Below are 24682 nucleotides of genomic sequence, written 5' to 3'. Positions count from 1 at the left end.
AACACTCACACATTTACTCTGAACATAATCATCTAGGGTGTATGGCTGGTGAATGTGTGTGTTCTTACCTGAGAGTTCGCACTTCAGCTACATTGCTGACGATGCCTTTGTCCAGTAGGATTGGCAACAACACGGCCACTGTCCTCTGAGCAGTAGCACCTGTCGATTCACACATGCGCACACACACCTATTGGAAAAACATACACATACATCAGTACCTGTGGTGTCTCAGAGAATGGAAAGTCAATGAAGTAGTAGCAATATGATTTAGTTCAGCAACTCACTTTACTGAGAGTCTTTAGAGTCAGATCTGCTGCCTTACGAACAGACTCCTAAAACAAGAAGAAAATAAGGGTGTCAAAATAAAATATCTGTATTGTAAATGAATGGTTCATCCATCATTTACTCAGCCTCAGGTTGTTTCAAACCCATATGAACCCTTTTTCTTCCATGGAACATTTTCCACACAAAGTATAAGGCTTCAGAAAACTTGGAATATAGCACACAAGTCATATGGACTTATAATAGACTAAAGCAACAGAAAGAGTCTACAAAATATCTCCTTTCTTGTAGCATGAAAGACATAAGTGTTTGGAACGACACAAGGCTGAGTAACATGTGGCATCATTTTTATTTTTAGGTGAACCTTTAAGGCAAAGCACAGCTATCAGATGAGGTCAGAACATGACAAAACATACCACAGACTTTTATTTCTCACCTTTATATCATCCAGGACCCGGAACAGTGTCTCCCAGATTTCTGATAGGCAGTCGATGATTTCATCTGCCTGCCTCCCACGAATCAGATCATTCAGAGCCAAGCAGCTGAAATGATAAAGCCCTTGGATATTGTAACATGACCTAGATAGGCTAGTAAGAACAGAGCTCCAATTTCCTCCTATCTAGACATGCTACCTTGACTCCCGCACCCTCCACATGTTACTGGTGAGGTTGGATATAACATCCTGTAGAATATCCTTAAAATATTTCTCCACCTGTTAAAAAAAAACAAAGACAAACTATCCAGTTTTACATTGAAGTAAATAGTGTAGTGTCCCAATATCTTTAATGCAATTGAATTTACTTTTCTGACTAATGTTTTCTTACAATGGTTTTATCCGTGACGAGAGCATCCCAAATGCTTGTCATGGCCTGTCTGATGGCCAGGTTGGGGTCAAACTGGTATCTATAGAGGCGGGGAACCAGCTGAGGCAGGAAAGGGGCCAGCTGCTCACCTGCCTTTGCAGCAATGATGTTAAACCCAAATGCTGCCCCCTTCAGCACAGTAAGAAACAACAATCTTTAAATGATATCAACTACAGTTCTGACTTCTGAGCTATTATTAGAGTGATTAAAAAAATAAAAAATACTTGATTAAAGTTATAAGCAGTCACATTTTGATTAACATTGCATACCTTCCTAGAATTCCACATGGCATGGTGATTGGCTAGATTCATGAACTTATAAACGAGATCTGGTTGGTTTAGATCACTGGCCAACGAACACAGCTCCTTGTAGGTGGAGAGTCCGTGCCTACCAAAGTAAAATATATACACATGACATTAAAGATAAAAAAAAAAACATCTAGTCCAGAGATTTCATTAAAGGAATAATTCACCCAAAAATGAAAATTCTCTCATCATTCACTCACCCTCATGCCATCCCAGATTTGTAAGACTTTCTTTCTTCTGCAGAACACAAATGTAGATTTTCTATACGAAGAATATCTCAGCTCTGTACGTCCATACAATGCAACTGAATGGTGTCTAAAACTTTGAAGCTCAAAAAGCACATAAAAGCAGCACAGAAGTTATCCATAAGACTCCAGTGGTTTAATCCATGTCTTCTGAAGTGATCTAATCAGTTTTGGGAGAGAGCAGACCAAAATATAACTCCTTTTTTACTGTACATCTTGACATTGCAGTCTCTAGGCACGATCGTGATCTCAAGCTTGATTGCACTTCCTAGTGCTTGACGCATGCGCAGAGCGCTAGATGGCACTAGAAAGTGTAATCGAGCTTGAAATAATGATCGCCAAGAAAACTGCAGATGTCAAGATTTTTTGTAAAAGGAGTTATATTATGGTCTGTTCTCACTCAAAACCAACTGGATAGCTCCAGAAGACATGGATTAAACCACAAGAGTCTTATGGATTACTTTTGCTTTTTGGAGCTTCAATGTTTTGGTCACCATTCACTTGCATTATATGGACCTACAGAGCTGAGATATTCTTCTAAAAATCTTAATTTGTGTTCTGCAAAAGAAAGAAAGTCATACACATCTGGGATGGCATGAGTGTTAAAGTAAATTACATTTTTGGTGAAGGAATAGTTCACCCAAAAATGAAAACTCTTGACTTTCTTCCTTATGCAGAACACATAAGGAGAGGTTTTAAAGAAAAAAAATTACTTAAACACCTAAAAACACCACAAGTTCTCGTGTGAACACTAGTGCCACTGTAAATGAGTTTCTGTCATAGCACATGAACGTGCACCGAACAACAAGATTTTTACTGATAAATTACTTAAATTCTGGGTTGTTTCTCACCAAATCTTAACATATGCCTTAAGAAGACTTACATGCTGCAGAAGTCACACAGACTACTTTATGATGATGATACTTTTTGAGTCCTTTTAAGCTTAATCTTTAAAGTGAAGCACTATACATAATTGTGCATAAGTGATAAAAGTAATACATGTTTGGAACAACATGAGGATAAGAAAACTATGACAGTTTTGTGAAGGTTATCTCCCTAAAAATGTTTAAAATCTAAAACAAAATTCAACAAAATAAATCAACTAAAAGAAGGACCTACCCATCAGGTGCTTTACCAAGGGACTCCCCCTGGAAGACTTCAGTGTCCTCTGAAACGGCATGTTTAACTCTGAAAACACAAACATCCCACAGCTCACAAAAGACTCTAGCCATAATGCACTTCACAGTATGTCAGTCTTTATTCTGAGATATATTACTATGTGATATAATTGATTAGTAGTTAATAGAGTAGTTCTATAAGAGCCCTGTCTTTTTCAATCATCAGGTGCTTGGTAAGCAAAAGCGATTTATGACTAATCATATTAATACTGATTACAGTGCTCAAAAATAAGGATGGCTGGATTTTGAGCAGGATGACAGAACGAAACTTGCCCAATTGGACCAGTGCTGCATTTAAGTAATCTTGAGCGTGTTGAATGAGCAAACAACAAATCGAGTGAGCAGAAGTGAAAAGAGTGAGAGGGTAAACGCACAGAATGTGCTTTTCAAAAGTGAATAAGAATGAAAAAAATCAGAAATAAATAAGTTTATAAATACCTTTTACCAGTCATGAGCGTTTCCACAAGGGTTGACACCAGTTCCTGTTGATCCTGTTCTCCTCCCAGCTCATAAACCAACCCAAGTCCTTTAGATGCAACATCCTGGCTGAGTTCTACACACACAAATCATCACTAAGCTCTCTGGATTTAGATACTCTGTCAATACATAAGACAGTTGAAGATGGTACCCTTTATCTGACCTTCAATGAGCAGCAACATAAAGGAGATTTGTCACTCACCATCTGGATCAGATAAGATGGAGATAAAGGCCACCTGTATCTCTTTCAGGTGAGACTATTACAGACAAAGAGAGGATGGACATTTTATAATTTGAATGTTTCTTTTTGTATGTGTGTATTACAGAAAGAGATTTTGTGTGTTTACCTGTATTTCTTTGTGATGGCTGAGTTTCTTGACTAGAGACAGGAGCCATATGCAGGCAGCCTGCCGAACGTGAGGGTTTGGACTCGGTATGTATTTAGCCAAGACAGAGTTCAACACCCATGACACTATATCATTATTCTTTTCATCTGAGAAAGAGGGGGAGACAAAAGTAGAAACATGTTAGAGTGAGTCCTGTATGAACACAAAAGCTCCTTGTCACACACAGACACTCACTGTCAGGGGGGCAGTACTGATCTTCTGTGCACGTCCACACATCTCGGGCCGCTCCAGAACAGCTTCCTATAGCAGCATTAGTTAAAGCCTCTCCCACTGTAAATTGCAGCTCCACCTGCTTGGCCTGAAGACATAATAAGAAAACAAATAATTTATCAACTAAAAAAAATAAAATAAAAAAAAGGTGAAGAGACAGCCACATTTTTTTTCTTTTTTCTTTCAATTTACTCACATTTCATGAATTGACATTATATGAATTGACTGCACTATGCTGGCAAAAACCTTGTGCGAAACTAGGCTTATAACAGTCTTTTGGAAACTAAACTTGCTGAACAAAAAAGTATATTAAAATGGTCTATCTGGCTTTCCATAACTAATAACTTTAGTTGTATAGCACCTTTTAGCAAATTAGCAAAAAGTGCTTTACAAAATATAAAACCAAAACACACACACAAAAATTCACAAAGTAGTAAAAGCAAGTCTATACAAATTAGTTTTTAAACGAGACTTAAAAACAGATACAGATTCAGCGGATCTAATACCCCAGAGCAGGCTGTTCCATACTCGTAGCTGCAGCATTTTGCACTGATTGTAGCCGTGCTAAAGTGCGTTGATTTAACGTTGACAACAGGGAATTTCAATAGTCAAGGCGAGACAAAATAAAAGCAAGTACAAGCTTCTCTGTATCCCTAAAACTCAAAACATGTCTCACCTTGGAAATGTTTCTTAGCTGATAAAAACAAGACTGAACTAACTTCCTAACATGATTTTCAAAATTTAAATTTGTATCAAAATAGACGCCAATATTTCTCACCACATGCTGAATATTTAGGACCACCTGTTTAACTGCTGACTCGATCTGACTTTCTTTTTATTTACACCATGTCCGATTATAGCAACCTCTGTTTTATCAGAATTTAACTGAAGAAAATTACATGCCATCCAATTTTTTATATCTGCTATACAAGCTTGAAGAATATTTAAATAAGTCAGATCATTAGGATTCAACGACAAATACAGTTGTAGGTCATCTGCATAGCAATGAAAATGTATGTTGTATTTTCAAATCACTGAACCAAGCAGTAATATAGAGAAGAAAACAAAATTGGCCCTAACAGAGATCCTTGCGGAACACCACAATTTATTGTTGAAGAGGAGGCCATCTCATCTCCAACAGACACTACAAATCTTTTATTCGACAAGTAAGAAACAAACAGTCCATATTGTATGCCATGCAGCAAGATGGTAAACATCACCTCTACTGAATCCATGAGGCCCTGCAATATTTTCTTCTGATAAGGGAATTCTCCATCTCCCACTGGCAGAAACCCAAGCGTCTGAATGGCTCGTTCTTTCATCTGACAACACAAACCATAGATAACTGGTTCCATACAAACCAAAACAAAAGCAAAACCCCCCCCAAATCTCTTAATTTCACTTTGACAGTGTGAAAGTTTAATGATCTATCCAGAAGCTCTTAGCTAACAGGATAAAAAAAAATGCATACAGCAATAATACCATCACATTCACTATCTGAGTAGGTGGGTTTATATTTTACCTTGCCAGTCTCTTTGCCAGAGGGGATCCTGGCAAGCAGATTATCCACTAGACTAAGTTTGGTGAAGCCATCTCCATCTGCTGGTATCAGCAGGACGCTGTTCCGCCCAATCTCACCCAATGCGGTCACCGCAGCAACAGTCAACAGAAGAGCATCGCTTTCCAAAAATGAACCTACAGAACCACAAACACTGGTAACTTTGTTCAAAAATGCCATATTTTTTATTATTGCAATAGTTAACTATGTCCACTGAAACAAAGTTTCAGGTGTTATTCATGAGCAGAAAATCATACCAATGGTTTTTGTTGCCATGGCAATTAGTTCCTCATTTTCTTTGGGAGTGGCTTCATTAGGCATCAGGCACCGTCTCTTACTCATGTACCTGCCCACCATGTAGCCCAGAGCCAAGATGGCACCATGCTGAGTCTCAGGACTCTTGAGTTTCACAAGAGAACAGTACAGCCAAATGAAAACTACATAAACATTATGATCTTTGGAACAAATGCATTGCCCCCAGAGGACAATTATAAATACAAAATGGTTTATAATTCTAAATTATAAAGGTCAGCAATGTCTTCTTTGTTTTTAAAAAGACAATAAATCGTTCATATGGTCAACTGAAAAACCTTTCACCTTTACTTTCTGAACACTGAATTAGAAAATGTGTAAATAAAAGTTGTGTAACATACATGAGTGTCTTTAGTTGTCTTGATCAGATTTTGAACAGCAGTTTTAAGTTCATTTCCAGACATAGAAGAGACAACCACGGCATACAACTGAGCTGCCAACTCACGCAGATCTTCTTTATTAGTGTTCATGAGACCCTGTAAAACAAATATGATTCATTTGTCAAATAAATACATTTTTAAAGTCAAACATACTTAAAGGTAGAGGAGATTACATGAATGAATTACTTTTATCCAGTCAATTTTCTCTGCAAACTTGGGAGCAAGTTTTTCTGGGCACACAGAAACCACTTCCAAAAGACAGTACATCACTGGAATCCCTGCATTAGACAAACTTTATGTCAAAGCACACAATATATCTACAATAATCCATTTCCTAAAGACTTTGTTCCAAGTAAAAATATATGAGATTTTCACATTATTGCACAGATTATTGCACTACTATAATATCATTATTGCAAACTATTAACTAGTTTCTGAGTTATGCAAGTAGTATTATTTAGAATTAGAGGTGGGCAGTATGACCAATCTTATATCACCATATGAAACATTTTATATAACGGTATACGATATGATAATTTTTTACTTGAAATTCAATTTAAAATATGTTTTAGATATTACATAATTATGTATCAGTGTCTATTTTTGTTAATCCAGTGAACTGAACACTTCACAAAAGAAAGGTACTAAATCAAGTAATTATTTCATTTTTTATTTGGAACTATTCTTTTCTGTTTGGTGTGAGATTTTCTTAATATACCACAGTATAAGCAGTATAGCAAAATTTCTACCAATTTTTACTGTTACACTGAATATACTGTATATATACTGTCATACCAACCACCCATATAAAAACCATCATGTCTAATTTCCCTCACCTCCAACAGCAGACAGCAGCTGTTGTAGTAAATCCATGTATACTTGAACTGGATTGGCCTCTCCTCCTTTAGGGGTGGAGGAAGGAGGATCTTCATTGAACAGCACTGATTGAACATAGCGTCCAATAAGAGGAGCATCATCCTGCATGTCAATCAGGCTCTGAGAAGTGGGTGTGGCTCCAGCGCTATAAGCTAGACACATTCTAAGATAAAGAACTATCTGAGGAAATGGAAAAGAAATACATTTGTTAACATCATGCATAAATATTGCATATTCATCCATTCAAGCAATAATGGGATAAGTCCTCAGACTTCTACAGAATTTACCTCCCCAAATGTAGCAGGGTTAAAAGGCAGCGTGGAAGTACCAGCTATGTATTTTGCAGGAGTCTTCAATCTCTTTGCAGCCTAACAAAATCACAATTAAGTTTAGCCACTATATCTATAAATTAATTTGAAACCAAGCTCAAAAATATCCTGCAATGACAAATCAGAACACTGCACCTCTTCCTGAATGTAGTAGACCATCTCAGGGAAGGACGGCATGGGTCTTGATCCCTCCTTTTCTGTCGTCTTAGATGGGGGAGACCTAAGTGCACGCTGGGCCTCTCTAGACACCTCCTCACGGCTATATGATGAATAAGGTTTAATGACAACACTTAATTTAAAACTTCAAAACACTACAGAATCAAAGTATATTTATACTTACGGATCTCCTGCAGCCAGCAGTAAGAGATATCTAGAGGCCACGTGATCAGGAGCAAACACTGTACTGGCAAACTTCATTGCTACCTGACGCACCTGCACCTCCGGCTAACACAAAACAATAAGCAACAGGACATAACGTTACACAAAATAAATCATTATAATGTATTAGTGATGCACCAAAACCAAATCTGGTTTGGAATCATTGAACAAATTTTAGAAGATATTAATAGGGATGCACCAAAACCTCTTTTTCTATTACTACACATTTCATTATAAAAGAGAAGAATTACAAAAATTTGTAACCTATTAAGAAAACCTTTTTTTTTTTTTTTTTTTTTGTTAACTTCTCTATGGGAAAATGCAGCAGCAAAGTTAAGAGTAATTCCAGCGAAAATCTTCAGTGAACATAAAGTCAGTTCTATTGGCACATGTGGACTGGATTCTTTAGTGGATTTCTTTTGTGTTCACTTTAATTCTGATTGTATATCACATTACTCAGTTAATTTAAATATGATTGTAATTTGTAATATATCGTTACTGTTATTATTGTTAATAATAATAATAATAATATAGTTATATTATACAATAATACAATTTTAGTCGTACACTTTTAACTTTACTTTTTATCTCGGCTTTTATTTTGGTGGAACACTCCAAGTAGAACTTCAAATTTGTGTGTGTAGGCTAGGTATGCTTTGCATAAGCTGAAATGCTCCTCTGATGCCGTTCTTAATACACGTTTTAAGCGAAAAAAAAAAAAAAATCAAACATCTACACCTGAGATTTGCATATTGCGAGCCACAGCACTGAAAACAGCAGTGCCACGTGCATTCTGAGTGTTTGTCAACAACAGAGCAGTGCTGATCCAGACCTGAACCCCATTGAAAACATCTGGAATGTGATCAAGAGGAAGATGGATGGCCACAAGCCATCAAACAAAGCCAAGCTGCTTGAATTTTTGCACCAGGAGTGGCATAAAAGTCACCCAACAGCAATGTGAAAGACTGATAGAGAGCATGCCAAGACGCATGAAAGCTGTGATTGAAAATCAGGGTTATTCCACCAAATATTGATTGCTGAACTCTTCCTAAGTTAAAACATTAGTACTGTGTTGTTTAAAAATGAATATGAACTTGTTTTCTTTGCATTATTCGAGGTCTGAAAACACTGCATCTTTTTTGCTATTTTGAGCAGTTGTCATTTTCTGCAAATAAATGCTCTAAATGACAACATTTTTATTTGGAATTTGGGAGAAATGTTGTCAGAACTTTACAGAATAAAACAAAAATTTTCATTTTATACAAACTCATACCTATAAATAGTAAATCTAGAGAAACTGATAAATTTTCAGTGGTCTCTTATTTTTTTTTCTAGAGCTGTATAAATGTATAGTCTGTGCTTCTCAATTTAAGTGCTATGTGAAAGAATTTTATATTCATACTCATATTTTCTATATCATCACCTCAATGTGGCACTCATTTGCGACACTGTGGTTTTCTAGTTTTATTTTGTTATTCTACGTAACAAATGATGATATTCTATGAAAAGTTCAGATTCTAAGCTTTCAAATGCTACCACATGAATAACTTGTGTATCTGGGGACTTTTAAAATGTAAGGGTAAACTTATCGCAGGTTTCTGACCCCGACCACGGACATGTAGGTAGGTCCGTAGAGTTTAAGAGGTTAAGGGGGTCACAAAGTTACTATCAAATGTCTGTGCCAATAACACGGAAGATAAATTTTTTAGGTAGCTAGCTATAAACATGTAGACTTAAACTTGCTCAGCAAGATTCTCTTCAAACTATTGCTCCGCCATGACTGTAGATGACCTGAAAGGAAGAACTTCCCACAGAAGACAGTTTATTCTAATGTCCGCTATAGCAGTCCATGCAACAGCACTTAGAATAATGAATTTTGGTCTGACAAATTTTAGAATGCAACAAAGCATGAAATCGAGCTTGAACAGCTAGAAGATTTTGCTTTCATGTATTTGCATATTTCAAGCCTAGGCATCAACAAGATAAACAGACATTTGAATTTACTCAAGAGAGTTAAATGACTCGCCTTTCCGATATATGCAGCTACCAGCGCTTCCATGAGGTTCAGAAGCGCCCCCCGAAGGTTAACATAAGCTCCCACCATCATAGACAAGGCCTCCTGAATGGCCAATCGCACATCAGCGTTCTCCTGTTTCAATTGAGAGAAACAAGGTAAGAATTAAACAATAGAAGTCAGACAGTAATAACTGTGTCTAATGTAAAAAATGCTTAAACAAACCTTGCACATGGACTCAAAAAACTGCTGTACCAATGCAATGTCTTTTGTGAAAAGCTGAGGCATCCGACTATTTGAAGCATAGAGTAAATACAGGAAATCAAGCATTTTAATAAAATCGTATAGAAACATTAGGAACTTTTATAAAAAAAATTTAGAGTGGGTTTTTTTCTTCATAATTTTAGTTACTTAAAAGATTTACCTTGAAAGTTTTCCAACAGCTGAGTACGCCATACATAGTAGTTTAGGATCCTTAAAACAAATCAAGGTCACTTTTACTGGATACTTCAGAATAAGCTACAGTATAATCTGAATGACAACTAAAAAGTAAATGTGCTCCTACCTCTTTATATTCATTAATAAGCTTGGTAAGCCCATTCAGTAGCATCAAACCTAGTGGTTTGTTAGTATCCGGACACCTTCACATAAAAAGACAAATTACGATCGTGGCTAATCACAATGACTAAATGTGCACCATTCCACAAAAAGTATTCCATGAAGCTATCAACAGTCCAGCACTAAAACACTTGGTTTTAAAAGGTGATACCTATCAAAATGACACATTATTGTATTAAATTGGATTTTTTACGTGACAGTTTGATAAATTATTTCACACTTACACCATGCAGATATGATGCACAAACTGCAGAGTGAGAGACAGGAGTTTGTTGTTGGTGTTTGCTCCAAAAAGCCCATCATAGACCACCTGAAAACACAGATAATCACCGTCATTGACATTCTTTGAACATGCTTTTACCAAGAAATTGAAATACCTGCTGTCAGAATTACCTGATGATTAATTCCCCAATGATTCACCATTTACATTTAAAGTAGTAGTTAAAATGAAAATACTTTCTTTTATGTCCTCTTAATTTAACTTAAATTCTTAGAGGATTAGTTCACCCAAAAATGAAATTTCTCTCATCATTTACTCACCCTCATGCCAACCCATATGTGTATGACATTCTTTCTTCTGCTGAACACTAACAAATATTTTTAGAAATATATCTCAGCTCTGTATGTCCATACAATGCAAGTGAATGGTGGCCAGAACTTGTGAAAGAATGTGAAAGTGAAAGTGGAGATTTACAGTAAAAGAAATGGCTTAAATATTTATGTTTTTCTCACCCACACCTATCATATCGCTTCTGAAAATATGGATTGAACCACTGGAGTCATATGGATTACTTTTATGCTGCCTTTATGTGCTTTTTGGACCTTCAAAATTCTGGCCACCATTCAACTGACCAACAGAGCTGAGATATTCTTCGTGTTAAGCAGAAGAAAGAAAGACATACACATATGGGATAGCATGAGGGTGAGTAAATGATGAGAGAATTTTCATTTTTGGGTGAACTATCCTTTTAACGTACTCTCAAATTCTTCTGAAGGCATACAACAGGTTTTTGTGAGAAAATAATTAAGTCATCAAGTGAAAATCTTGACGTACGTTGTGTGACAATGGGCTCTATGAGAAAAGCTTGTTCACCGATTAGCACGAAACACGACGCAAGTTCGCATGTGAACATGCATGACAGAATTTTCATTTTTAGGGGAACTTTTCCTTTAAGGCATTTAGCAGACACTCTTATTAAGAATGACTGACAAGAAGTGTTTTAACATCACATACAAGACCGTTGTTATCAACAGATTGCAAGCATGTAATTAAGAACCTTATCTGCCAAGAAGTGCACTTGGTACAACACAAGTAGTACAAATATACCTCCCACATCAACCTCCTAGTTCTCTTTCCTACCTTCTGTCTGACTACCCCTCTCTGTCTCTCTCAACATGTTTCTCAGCTGCAATTACATTCTTTGAGTCATATTTTCTCTCTCTGACCTGTATATTTGCAGGAAAGCATTCAGCAGCCAGTCTGGAGCGGAGAAGATGAGGCAGAATCTTTAGTTTGACTCTGGTGCTGACCGGCTCGTGCTTCAGTTCCTGTTTTACCGTGGCAACCTAAATAAGAAACATCCACTATATTCAGAACACTGCAAATCAGTGATGTCTGATCTAATATATGACAGATCGTGTTCAATGCATGTACTTACTTTAGTTTTGAGTGGAATATCACCCAGGTACACTTTATACATTTTGTTGATGATGAGTGGATTGTTCCAGTCAATAATGCTGTTGTACAAAAAACACAAAATCACAAAAGAGGAGTTTCAATATCAAGAGCTCATGGTGTAATTGGACATCCCATTGATGACAGCCTCACCTTTGCTTGCTTTTTAGTTCCAGATCAGCTGCTGTGGCGACACTGTGTCTGGTGTCACTTGAGGCGACAACTAAATGAATGACCGTTTCAACCTCGGGTACCTGCTCTGCCTCTATGAACTTCACAATCCCCAGCTTACACTGCAAACAGAACAGGTGCAGGTTACCTTAATAGCCTGCTTGATATTTTCAACATATCCACCAGAAGGTTTAAACAAACTAATCTCACAAAGCTTACCTGCTCAAGTTGTTCTGGGCTCCACTGTGCTTCTCCGATGACTCTTTTTACAGCGTAAACGCTCATTCCTGGAGGAGGCTGAGGGAGACCCTGTGCTGCCACGGCTCCAGATCCAGAACCCCCCTGTGGAGAAGAGGGGGCTGGACGAATGGGAGGCTCACTTAACACAAACCTTGATATCAGAAAAGAGATAGTGAAAGTAGATGAGTATAAAAAAAAATCTTACGGCAGCTAATATGTAAAAAAAATGTGAAAAAAATCTAGCATTAGTGAGCACTGTTGGTGGTTGAAGGGAGTTTCTATTCTCTGTAAAGTGCTTTAAGTGGAAGTCCAGGAACAGTGCATTATAAATGTAAGAAATTAATATTATTATTATCCTTAAAGGGACAGTTCACCCAAAACTGAAAATTCTCTCTCATTTACTCACCCTTATGCCATCCCAGATGTGTAAGATTTTCTCTCTTTAGCAGAACACAAACAAAGATATTTAGAAGAATATCTCAGCTCTGTTGGTCCTTTCAATGCAAGTGAATGGTGGCCAGAACGACCAGAAATTACTTAAATATTTATCTGTTTCTTACCCACACCTATCATATCGCTTTTGAAAATATGGATTTAACCATTGGAGTCTTATGGATTAAATTTATGATGCTTTTTGGACCTTCAAAGTACTTCTAAAAATCTTTGTTTGTGTTCTGCTGAAGAAAGAAAGTCATTCATATCTGGGAAGGCATGAGGTTGAGTAAATGATGAGAATTTTCATTTCTGGGTGAACTATCCCTTTAACTACAACATACTGAGCTCATCTATCTGACATACCCATAAGGCATCAGGAGAACATCAAGCATGAACTCCAGGAGCAGATGTACAGTTTTGGGTCTCTCCGTCAGGACAAATGGGGAAGCTTTAGATGGCTTTGATGGATATTTCATATGATACAGTGTAGGAATCAGCAAGTGCATCAGACTAGTGGAGAGAGACAAGAGACAATGTCATCAATTCTGTTGAATACTAATACTACATTATATTTTCAATAAACAGGGTTTTACATAGCCGACCATGCTAGATTAAGTAAATTAGCAGATGCTTTGATCCAAAACAACTTATAGTACATTTATTAAAAGGGTTGATAACCCTGCAGAGCAAGGTTAAAGGCCTTTTCACACCAAATGCGACACGATTATGAGAGGCGAATCACAGATGAATAGCCCTTTCCCACAGAAAGTGAAACGAATGTTCGCCATTAGCACATTCAAGCCTTACAATAGGTGGTGCTAATCGACAAGCAATTTTACCCCAGTATGGTAGGCAGCTCAACACACCTTTGAGCTGGTCCGCCCTCCGCCCATCACCGGGTGAGAAGAAGAACTAACCACTTGACAAGTTTGCTAAACAAACAAGTCTTCTCATGCGAGCAGATCGAAAAAATAAAAACGCATCCCTCTACCAGCTGAAGCAGCAATGACAAGTGTGTTGTTGATTTGCTCAATGAGGAAGAAAACTTTCGAGACATTTCACAACTATTTCAGTTCACCTGCTGGACAAGTTGACTGACAGTATTGTCACGTATACACAGTCTGAGGGGTGATTAGAAAGAATGGAGTGTAAAAAATGGTTTAACGGTTAAAACATTATCATTTGGAACAAAACGAATTATATGCAACTGCCACGTTTACCGTATATACTTGGATTGTATTTGTTTAAAATCACTGCGTAATGCACACTTATAATGACTGTTCAAACAAATGTTTAAAACAAACATTTGACTGTATTGTATTGCCACGTACATCTACTTGTTTTATATTTGCTCAAAACCCTGCATGTTACTAATTAAATGTGATTAAATGTAAACGTTCCACAACACACATCATTTTAATGCAGCTTTACAGAAAAAGCTATAACATCTGAAAGTCATAATTGTGCGGTTTGTTACTGTAAATTGTGCCTTAAAATAAATAAATACACTGGCGGCCAAAAGTTTGGAATAATGTACAGATTTTGCTCTTATGGAAAGAAATTGGTACTTTTATTCACCAAAGTGACATTCAACTGATCACAATGTATAGTCAGGACATTAATAACGTGAAAAATTACTATTACAATTTGAAAAAAAACATTTAAAACTTCTTAAACTACTTCAAAGAGTTTACATAAAAAAAATCCTCCACATGCAGCAATGGCATCCTTGGCATTCTAGCAGTCAGTTTGTCCAGATACTCAGGTGACATTTCACCCCACGCTTCCTGTAGCACTTGCCATAGATGTGGCTGTCTTGTCGGGCACTTCTCACGTACCTTACAGTCTAGCTGATCCCACAAATGCTCAATGGTTAAGATCCATAACACTCTTTTCCAATTATCTGTTGTCCAATGTCTGTTTCAAAAGTGGCTTTTTCTTTGCAATTCTTCCCATAAGGCCTGCACCCCTGAGTCTTCTCTTTACTGTTGTACATGAAACTGGTGTTGAGTAGAATTCAATGAAGCTGTCAGCTGAGGACATGTGTGGCGTCTATTTCTCAAACTAGAGACTCTGATGTACTTATCCTCTTGTTTAGTTGTACATCTGGCCTTACACATCTCTTTCTGTCCTTATTAGAGCCAGTTGTCCTTTGTCTTTGAAGACTGTAGTGTACACCTTTGTATGAAATCTTTTTTTGGCAATTTCATGCACTGTATAGCCTTCATTCCTCAAAACAATGATTGACTGATGAGTTTCTAGAGAAAGTTGTTTCTTTTTTGCCATTTCTGACCTAATATTGATCTTAAGACATGCCAGTCTATTGCATACTGTGGCAACTCAAAAACAAACACAAAGACAATGTTAAGCTTCATTTAACAAACCAAATAGCTGTGGGACCTGGGTACTGAGTACTGACGCTGACTACCACCACTGGACTCGGGAGTTCGAATCCAGGGCATGCTGAGTGACTCCAGCGAGGTATCCTAAGCAACCAAATTGGCCCGGTTGCTAGGGAGGTTAAAGTCACATGGGGTAACCTCCTCGTGGTCACTATAATGTGTGGTTCTCGCTCTCGGTGGGGCGCGTGGTGAGTTGAGCCACGTGATAAGATGCGTGGATTGACGGTCTCAGATGCGGAGGCGTCCTCCACCACCCGGATTGAGGCGAGTCACTACGGCACCACGAGGACTTAAAGCACATTGGGAAGTGGGCATTCCAAATTAGGGAGAAAAAGGGGAGTTTCTTTCTGAAACTTCTAGAATCAAAAATACTATTATTGTTGTTTTAATCAGACAAGTCTAGTTTCGGGCAAGGGGGCCTTCAAATATTGTCTTGGACAGTGGGGGACCTTGGAGTCATAAAGGTTGAGAACCACTGATCTAAAGCTTATATATTATTGGTCAGGGCATTTATTCGCTGAGCTAAGAAAAAATTGCATGATTTGGCACGAATGTTCGCTCCAGGTGAGAATGGCTCATTATGAATCTATTGTTTTGATTCAAAATGTTGATCACGGCGAGAAATCACACCGAACATTCACGTTTGGTGTGCAAAGGCCTTAAGGCTGCGATCATGAACTGTCCCATGCAAGATTTGTTCCTACAATCATGCCATTTTAAAAGTCCAAATCATTAACATCTGATACATAATGAGAAAAACATGTAAAAGTGTAAACCAAATGTGTTTTATAATGAATGTATTACGTTCTACTTTAATAATGAAAAAAATGTTGCTTAGCATTAAACAGAGATGAAACTAACCTGTCCTGTTGGGGCTGAGGTTTGCGCTCCATTGCTGTTAGTAGAGTAGGTGCAAGCTCACACTGTTTGGACACCTCCAACCTGGGATAGCCCATCTTTATGTAGATGATAGTGAAGTTCTGCAAGCCAAAAACACAGTCAACCATGAAAATAAAAAATAACTCACTTCACACACACAAGTGAATTTGACACCTTGGCAGATACAAGGTGACCTTAAAGGAATAGTTCTCAAGACTGAATAAATTATGAGAGAATGATAATTTTTGGGCCTTTGTTGATATTAGAGTGGAGAGAGAGACAGGAAGTGACTGGGCAGAAGTTTGGCTGCCGCTTCACACCGAAACTGTTTGTTTGTCTTTTGTTCTGACTCGTTGTAGTTGTTGAAATTTACATTTCACATAGCAATAAAATGGACATTCTTGGGATTTCATTCTAATGGACTTTCGCTTTTCGTGGTTCACGCTGGTGCGCAGGCTGCATAGCTCCGCCGGCCTGCTTTGGTGTCTCACCCAGCCTACCCAATTCCACCGGCCTGTCTACATGGCAGCGTTGTTGCTTTCTCTGACAGAGGGATTTCGTGGCGTGTTGCCTGTTGTCATCGTGTGCTTGCATTCACCTTTTGTTGTCCTGGAATTTGTTCTTGTCTTGGCATGGTAGAAGCGGGTTGCTTGTGCCCGCACTCCACAAGGGACTACTCCAGTCATCTCATTAGCCGCGTTTCCACTAACGGGCCAGTCCAAGCCAGGGCTACCAACTGGTTAGCTGGGGCCAATAGCCTCGGACCTCAAGCCGCGAGACCAAAATCGAATTCCTATTATCGTGCCAATAGCCCCACAGCACTGCCCTAAAACCCGCATTTCATATGCCACCCTGGTGCCAACATTACACACCTCTGCCCATTTTACAGGCAAAAGGAAAGCTCAAGCTGAGGTATCAGACTCTGGAGACTAGCTGTGGCAGCGGGGGCGTGGTCAAGCATCTCTCCGGAGAGAAAGCAGTAAAGGCGCTTACACCTGAGCTAAATTATGTCTAACACCTGTCTCTAATTTCAGTGAGCACGGGGAGAGCGGCATATATATAGACACACCGCAAACAGAAGAGAGAGAGAGCCTGGGCACCACAAACCCGAACAAGAAGCAAAGAGTTTTTATTACAAATGATGAGAGTTTATTTTGTGAAGCGGTGTGTGATAGTAGATTAATTTAGTGCATAACGCAAGACTGTGAGACTGTAATTGTGCTGCAGACAGAGAAAATAAATCCTTACCTGAACCAGGAAAGCTGCTTCTCGTTTCCTCCTTACACTGGTGCCGAAACCCGGAAATTGAAGTTTGGGTTGAAGATGGATGGAAGTCGTCCCGTAGAGTCCTCCCAGTTGGCGGAGATCCTCCAAGCCCTCGCTGGCCTACATCAGAGCCACCAGCAGACACTGCTTGAGCTCCGACAAGATCAAGATCGCCGGTTTGTCAAGCTCCTGCACGCTCAAGCCGAGGACCGGCAGGCGATCCAGAGCCTCCTCAGCCAGGAGGCATCCTCAGCCGCGACCCCGGACACTCCCGCGCCATTACCCCCGCCCGCATTACAGAAAATGGGGGCGGCGGACGACCCCGGGGCCTTCCTGGATTTGTTTGAGCGGACTGCCGAGATCTGGGGCTGGCCGCTCGGCCAATGGGCGGCCCGACTGATCCCACTATTGTCCAGGGAAGCCCAGCTCGCGGCTCAACAACTGCCAGCGACGAGCCTCCTGGCCTACGGAGATTTAAAGAGAGCCATCTTGCAACGGGTTGGTCACACTCCGGAGGAAAATCGTCAACTCTTCCGGAGCTTGAATTTGGAGAGCTCCGACCGCCCGTTTGCCTTCGCCCAGCGGCTCCGTGACGCCTGCCGAAGATGGCTGCTAGCGGGGGACCACGATGTCAATGGAATTATCGATCAGGTGGTACTGGAGCAATTCACACATCGACTGCCAAAAGGGATGGCGGAGTGGGTCCAGTGCCACCGCCCGGCGTCGTTGGAGGAAGCTGTCCGGCTTGCGGAGGACCACATGGCGGCGATCCCGAGGGCGGAAGAGCCCTCCTACATTTTCTCTCCTCCCTCTGTCTCTTCCCCCTCCTCTCTCTCCTCTCGTTCTGCTCTCTCTCCATGTCCCGTTCCTGCCCCACGCAGACGAGGAGGACTTCAGCCGCTGAGACCAGTTCCCCTGTTGTGGGAGGCGACACCTTCCCCTACTCCAATGCCCCGCTGCTCTCCCCCTCAGGGGGGTGCACCCTTCGACGCAAGTGCGGGCGTAGCGCCTGGGCTGGCCTGCTGGAGGTGCAGAGACCCGAGCCACTTCCAAGATCAGTGCCCTCTGATGGAGCTGGGGACGGTGGTGCGGGTCTCTGACCTCCCACAGGCTGCCCCCGACCGGGCCGGAGCGTACCGGATACCGGTAAGTGTCAAGGGGGGTACTCACCAAGCGTTGGTGGACACCGGGTGTAATCAAACCACTATCCACCAACGCCTGGTTCAACCCGAGGCATTGGTCACAACTAAAACGGTGAAGGTGAAATGTGTACACGGGGATATTCACAAGTATCCGGTAGTGACCCTGATGATTAAATTCCGGGGGAAAAAGTATAGAGTGGAGGCCGCGGTTAGTTCCCGCCTCACCCATCCGCTGATTTTGGGGACTGATTGGCCTGATTTTAGAGTTTTATTTAAGGGAATTTGCGCGTATGGGTCCCGTACGAAATTAGGGAGATGTGTAATGTGCGATGCTCTGGCAGGGGAGACGGAGCCGGGGCCATCCTCGACAGCTCCACGTCATAATGACGAGAGAGGGGGAGAGGCTGCAACCCCTCCCCTTCTCAGGGAATTCCCTGAGGGGGATTTCCCTTTGGAGCAGTCGCGAGACGAAACCCTCAAACACGCCTTCGACCAAGTGAGAGTCATCGATGGTCAACGACTCCAGCCGGACATTGCCCTTTCATACCCCTATTTTGCGATTATAAATGAGCGGTTATATAGAGTGACACAGGACACTCAAACTAAAGAGGATACAACCCAACTTTTGATTCCAAGGAGCCATCGGGAAATGGTATTCCAGGCGGCTCATTATAATCCCATGGTGGGTAATCTAGGAGAAAGGAAAACACTGAACCATCTAATAGCCCGTTTCTATTGGCCGGGCATTGGCGGCGATGTCCGCAGGTGGTGTGCGGCATGCTGCGAATGCCAACTGGTTAACCCACCGGCCACCCCAAAAGCGCCATTGCGCCCTCTCCCTTTGATCGAGGTCCCCTTTGAGAGAATTGGAATGGACCTCGTTGGGCCATTAGAACAGTCAGCACGCGGACATCGCTTTGTATTGGTTCTAGTGGACTATGCAACGCGATATCCGGAAGCAGTGCCTCTTCGCAACATCTCAGCACGCAGTGTTGCGGAGGCACTCTTCAAAATAATCTCCCGGGTGGGGATTCCGAAAGAAATCCTCACCGATCAGGGCTCAACGTTTATGTCACGGACACTATGCGAACTGTACGAGTTGTTAAATATTAAATCGATTCGCACCAGCGTATACCATCCTCAAACGGATGGCCTGGTAGAACGATTTAATAAAACCCTCAAAAACATGATTCGTAAGTTCGTGCAAGACGATGCTAGAAATTGGGATAAATGGCTCGACCCCCTGTTAGCCTCCACTGGCTTCTCCCCATTCGAGCTGCTGTATGGGCGACGCCCACGCGGCGTGCTTGATGTATTGCGAGAGGCCTGGGAGGAGGGACCTTCAAACAGCAAAAATGAAATTCAATACGTTCTTGATTTTAGAGCAAAACTCCACACTTTGGGACAGCTAACACAGGGGAATTTGCTCCAAGCCCAAGAACGACAGCGCCGACTGTATGACAGGGGAGCTCAGCTAATGGAATTTGCACCGGGAGATAAAATGGTTGTATTGCTTCCCACATCGAGCTCTAAATTACTCGCCAAGTGGCAAGGACCCTTTGAGGTCACACGACGAGTGGGAGATCTCGATTATGAGGTTAAACAAACCGATAGAGGGGGCACACGTCAAATATACCACCTCAATCTCCTGAAATTGTGGAGGGAGGAGGTTCCCGTGACGTTGGCTACGGTAGTTCCCGAGAAGGCGGAGCTCGGACCGGAGGTGAGTTCAAAACATAAACAGTTCACCCCGGTCACTTGCGGAGACCACCTCTCACCTAGTCAACTCGTGGAGGTTGCTAGGTTGCAACAGGAGTTTGCGGACGTGTTCTCCCCTCTACCGGGACGTACAAACCTCATCCACCACCACATCGAGACCGAGCCGGGGGTCGTGGTACGTAGCCGCCCCTATCGATTACCCGAACACAAGAAAAAAATTGTTCGGGAAGAATTGGATGCAATGCTCGATATGGGGGTAATAGAAGAATCCCACAACAATTGGTCCAGCCCAGTTGTTCTAGTGCCTAAGAGCGACAGGTCTGTGCGATTCTGTGTGGATTATAGAAAAGTCAACACGGTGTCTAAATTTGATGCATATCCAATGCCTCACGTTGATGAGTTGCTCGATCGGTTGGGCACTGCTCGATTTTACTCGACATTGGATTTGACGAAGGGTTATTGGCAGATCCCCTTGACGCCAATCTCCCGTGAGAAAACCACCTTCTCCACACCGTTTGGATTACACCAATTTGTGACACTTCCGTTCGGTTTGTTTGGGGCCCCAGCTACGTTTCAGCGTCTCATGGACCGAATCCTCAGACCGCATTCAGCCTACGCCGCTGCCTATTTAGATGATATAATCATTTATAGCAATGATTGGCAGCGGCACATGCAACATCTGAGGGTGGTTCTGAGATCGCTATACCGAGCGGGACTCACAGCGAACCCAAAGAAGTGCGCGATTGGACGGGTGGAGGTACGGTATCTGGGGTTCCACTTGGGCCACGGGCAGGTGCGTCCCCAAATTGATAAGACAGTGGCGATTGCGACCTGCCCGAGACCAAGACCAAAAAGGGGGTGAGACAGTTCCTGCGGCTGGCTGGCTATTATAGAAGGTTCGTGCCTAATTATTCGGACGTCACCAGCCCGCTAACTGATCTCACTAAAAAGGGAGCTCCAGATCCGGTCCAGTGGACGGAGCAGTGTCAGTGGGCGTTCACGCAAGTTAAAGCTGCACTTTGCGGGGGGGCCACTTTTACATTCACCTGACTTCTCTCTCCCTTTTGTTTTACAGACAGATGCTTCAGACAGGGGGCTGGGGGCCGTACTCTCGCAGGTGGTGGAGGGGGAGGAGCGCCCAGTGTTGTACATTAGCTGTAAGCTCTCCTTGAGGGAAACCAAGTACAGCACCGTAGAAAAGGAGTGTCTCGCCATCAAGTGGGCGGTCCTCACTCTCCGATACTACCTGTTGGGGCGGGCCTTCACCCTCTGTTCCGATCACGCCCCACTCCAGTGGCTCCACCGCATGAAAGATACCAATGCCCGGATCACCCGTTGGTACCTGGCTCTTCAGCCGTTTAAGTTCAAGGTGGTCCACAGACCGGAGGCGCTGTTGGCTGTCGCCAACTTCCTTTCCAGGAATGGGGGGGAGTGGTAGGCAGGCCGGATGCCGCCCCGGCCTGAGTCGGCCGGTGGGGATATGTGGCAGCGGGGGCGTGGTCAAGCATCTCTCCGGAGAGAGAGAAAGCAGTAAGGGCGCTTACACCTGAGCTAAATTATGTCTAACACCTGTCTCTAATTTCGGTGAGCACGGGGAGAGCGGCATAAATAGAGACACACCGCAAATAGAAGAGAGAGAGAGCCTGGGCACCACAGACCCGAACAAGAAGCAAAGAGTTTTTATTACAAATGATGAGAGTTTATTTTGTGAAGCAGTGTGTGATAGCAGATTAACTTAGTGCATAACGCAAGACTGTGAGACTGTAACTGTGCTGCAGACAGAGAAAATAAATCCTTACCTGAACCAGGAAAGCTGCTTCTCGTTTCCTCCTTACACTAGCTAGCCCTCGAAATGAACATGGAGACAGAAGCTGTTGTTTGTTTGTTTATTTTGGTCTTTGCTTGGTGGAAAACGAGACCGGACTCAGCGAAGCCTTTGACACGGACCCCGCCTAAATCCCCAGTTAGCCTACTTTGGCCCAAGGGTAATCGGCGGGCCAAAGGCACTTGGCCGTTGGCCCCGAGTAGGCACGATTAAGCCCCGGAAGTGACAGTGGGACCACAACTAGCCCTCATTTGACCCGATAGTGGAAACGTGGCTATTTTTCCCCCCTACTGCTCATTTCGTTTGAACTGTCAGGTCGGATATGTGCAAATCCATATTTTCAATCCGGACTTTACGTTTGACTCCTGGATCGTTGTGTTTTTGTATACTGTATTGTTTTATTTTTTTGGTTTTGTTTTGGTGCATTTATTCCCGTGTTGCTTGTAAAGTGCTTTGAGCTTGTGAAAAGCGCTATATAAATTAAGCATTATTATTAAGGCTACAACTCAATCAGCCATGTTGTTGGTGATATTAACATTTGGGTGTGTGCGATCATACCGTGACAAAAGATGCAGCGGCAGGATCCTGATACTGAACCAACAGTGTCTCCACAGGCAGTTGTATCTTCGGTCGACTCTTTATCCTTTTGTTCAAGTGTACAAGCAACTCCATGACCTGTACAAGGCAACAGACAGATCTTTATTGTGCATACTTTAGGGGCTGCTTATGAAGTTCAACTTATTTAAGAAGTGTCTTACACTATTGAATATTAATAAAAAAAAAATTTTTTATTTTTTTCTCCCCAATTTGGAATGCCCAATTCCCATGCGTTCCAAGTCCTCGTGGTGGCGTAGTGACTCGCCTCAATCCGGGTGGCGGAGGACGAATCTCAGTTGCCTCCGTGCCGGAGACAGTCAATCCGCACATTTTATCACGTGCTTGTTGATCACGTTACCGCGGAGACACAGCGCATGTGGAGGCTTTGAGCTATTCTCCGCAGCATCCACGCACAACTCAACAAGCGCCCCACCAAGAACGAGAACCACATTATAGTGACCGCGAGGAGGTTACCCCATGTGACTCTACTCCCTCCCTCCCTAGCAACCAGGCCAATTTGGTTGCTTAGTAGACCTGGCTGAAGTCACTCAGCACATCCTGGATTCGAACTCGTGACTCCAGGGGTGGTAGTCAGCATCTTTACTCGATGAGCTACCCAGGCCCCCAAGTTTTATAAGTTTTAAATGTAAAATAAAATGAGAAATGTCATGAAAATGGGAGAAAATTCCATGTTTGATCTATTTTCTCCACGGACTGCCCTACAGACAGTTGTCTTTTTCTCGAACACTCACTTTCTTGCGAACCCCCTCTTGCACACTGGACAATTTGAGGAGTACAGGGGGCAGGAATTTGGATATAATATCCTGCAACTGCTCATCTGTTTCAGCATGGCCCAAGCGCAAAAACACACGCTCCAACTGATCTAAGATGAGAAAAACAAAGAGACACAAAATGAAAGAAAAACAAAGCGAAAGAAAGAAAGTGCATGAGAAAGAGTATATCAAAATGAGACACAAAGGACCTCTGGTGCCCTTATTTTCAAATGGATCTGATTGGGAAAAGACTTTTCATTGTACTGCTCATTTATTTTCTACAAACAACTGCAATGCATCTATTTCCCTAGAATGATGAGTATATTTCAGCTCTGTGTATATATCACGAAACAATTTCCAATAAAACTATCACACAAGCATGCAACGAACAACAGGCAATAATACACATTGTAAATATTGTAAATAAAGACGCTAAAAACGCTGGTTGGTTAGCCTGTGTGCTAACTAACGTTACGTATATCAAGTATATACTTATTTCTGACACTGTCAATGAATGACAGCAAGTGTTTGACCAGTATGACATTTAGATAAAACTAATTTCGTATTAATTTTAGAATGTTATGTCCTCTAATTTAGACAAACCGAACAGAAGTACTTTCATTTTGGAGCATGACTGAGCACTGGGCCTCTGTCAGCACATACTAGCCGACTAGCTGCCAAACTGATGTTTACTTTACACATTTCCCTTTATTAAATTACCGGTAAACATACAGACCATACGGTGAACTTAATCTTCATATCAATGATCTATAATAAAGAGCATATCGATTAAAAGGCGACAATAATGAAGACATGAAGCATACAGAGTGAGTTAAACTTACTGAGCTCGTCCTGTGCAGCCATGTTTGAGGTGAAGTCAGTCAGCATCACCAGCAGAGCCCCTCTGCCCCCTCCCTCTCTCTCTCTCTCTCTCTCTCTCTCTCTCTCTCTCTCTCTCTCTCGAAAGAAACGTCCCTTTTTGCAGGACACTGTATTTTAAAGATAATTTTGTAAAAATCCAAATAACTTCACAGATCTTTATTGTAAAGGGTTTAAACAATGTTTTCCATGCTTGTTCAGTGAACCATAAACAATTAATGAACATGAACCTATGGAACGGTCGTTA

At 41.6% G+C, this 24682-nt stretch overlaps 1 protein-coding gene across 1 annotated transcript in view; it reads right to left on the bottom strand.

Annotated features, from left to right (window-relative positions):
- Nucleotides 1-24445, bottom strand: part of ecpas (Ecm29 proteasome adaptor and scaffold) — a 48111-nt gene extending 23666 nt beyond the window's left edge. Inside the window, exons 1-34 of the mRNA XM_051702864.1 lie at nt 24399-24445; nt 23536-23666; nt 22745-22861; nt 16217-16335; nt 13317-13463; nt 12498-12669; nt 12261-12400; nt 12091-12169; nt 11879-11998; nt 10657-10742; nt 10380-10455; nt 10239-10288; nt 10040-10106; nt 9827-9949; nt 7763-7866; nt 7558-7681; nt 7381-7461; nt 7054-7273; nt 6404-6495; nt 6179-6313; nt 5783-5924; nt 5490-5662; nt 5188-5289; nt 3932-4055; nt 3698-3843; nt 3553-3607; nt 3312-3426; nt 2815-2883; nt 1415-1532; nt 1107-1274; nt 915-994; nt 719-824; nt 285-332; nt 69-187 (exon numbers count right to left, since the gene is read on the bottom strand). Coding sequence (XP_051558824.1) covers nt 69-187; nt 285-332; nt 719-824; nt 915-994; nt 1107-1274; nt 1415-1532; nt 2815-2883; nt 3312-3426; nt 3553-3607; nt 3698-3843; nt 3932-4055; nt 5188-5289; nt 5490-5662; nt 5783-5924; nt 6179-6313; nt 6404-6495; nt 7054-7273; nt 7381-7461; nt 7558-7681; nt 7763-7866; nt 9827-9949; nt 10040-10106; nt 10239-10288; nt 10380-10455; nt 10657-10742; nt 11879-11998; nt 12091-12169; nt 12261-12400; nt 12498-12669; nt 13317-13463; nt 16217-16335; nt 22745-22861; nt 23536-23666; nt 24399-24444 — 3794 coding nt within the window. The 5' untranslated portion in view covers nt 24445. The remainder of the gene's footprint in view (nt 1-68; nt 188-284; nt 333-718; nt 825-914; nt 995-1106; nt 1275-1414; nt 1533-2814; nt 2884-3311; nt 3427-3552; nt 3608-3697; nt 3844-3931; nt 4056-5187; nt 5290-5489; nt 5663-5782; nt 5925-6178; nt 6314-6403; nt 6496-7053; nt 7274-7380; nt 7462-7557; nt 7682-7762; nt 7867-9826; nt 9950-10039; nt 10107-10238; nt 10289-10379; nt 10456-10656; nt 10743-11878; nt 11999-12090; nt 12170-12260; nt 12401-12497; nt 12670-13316; nt 13464-16216; nt 16336-22744; nt 22862-23535; nt 23667-24398) is intronic.
- Nucleotides 24446-24682: the final 237 nt, after the last annotated feature.

Source organism: Myxocyprinus asiaticus, chromosome 7 (genome assembly GCF_019703515.2).
Source record: "Myxocyprinus asiaticus isolate MX2 ecotype Aquarium Trade chromosome 7, UBuf_Myxa_2, whole genome shotgun sequence".
NCBI classification, from domain to species: domain Eukaryota; kingdom Metazoa; phylum Chordata; class Actinopteri; order Cypriniformes; family Catostomidae; genus Myxocyprinus; species Myxocyprinus asiaticus.
Note: the sequence above shows the minus strand (reverse complement) of the source record. Positions and strands in the feature narration are given on the sequence as shown.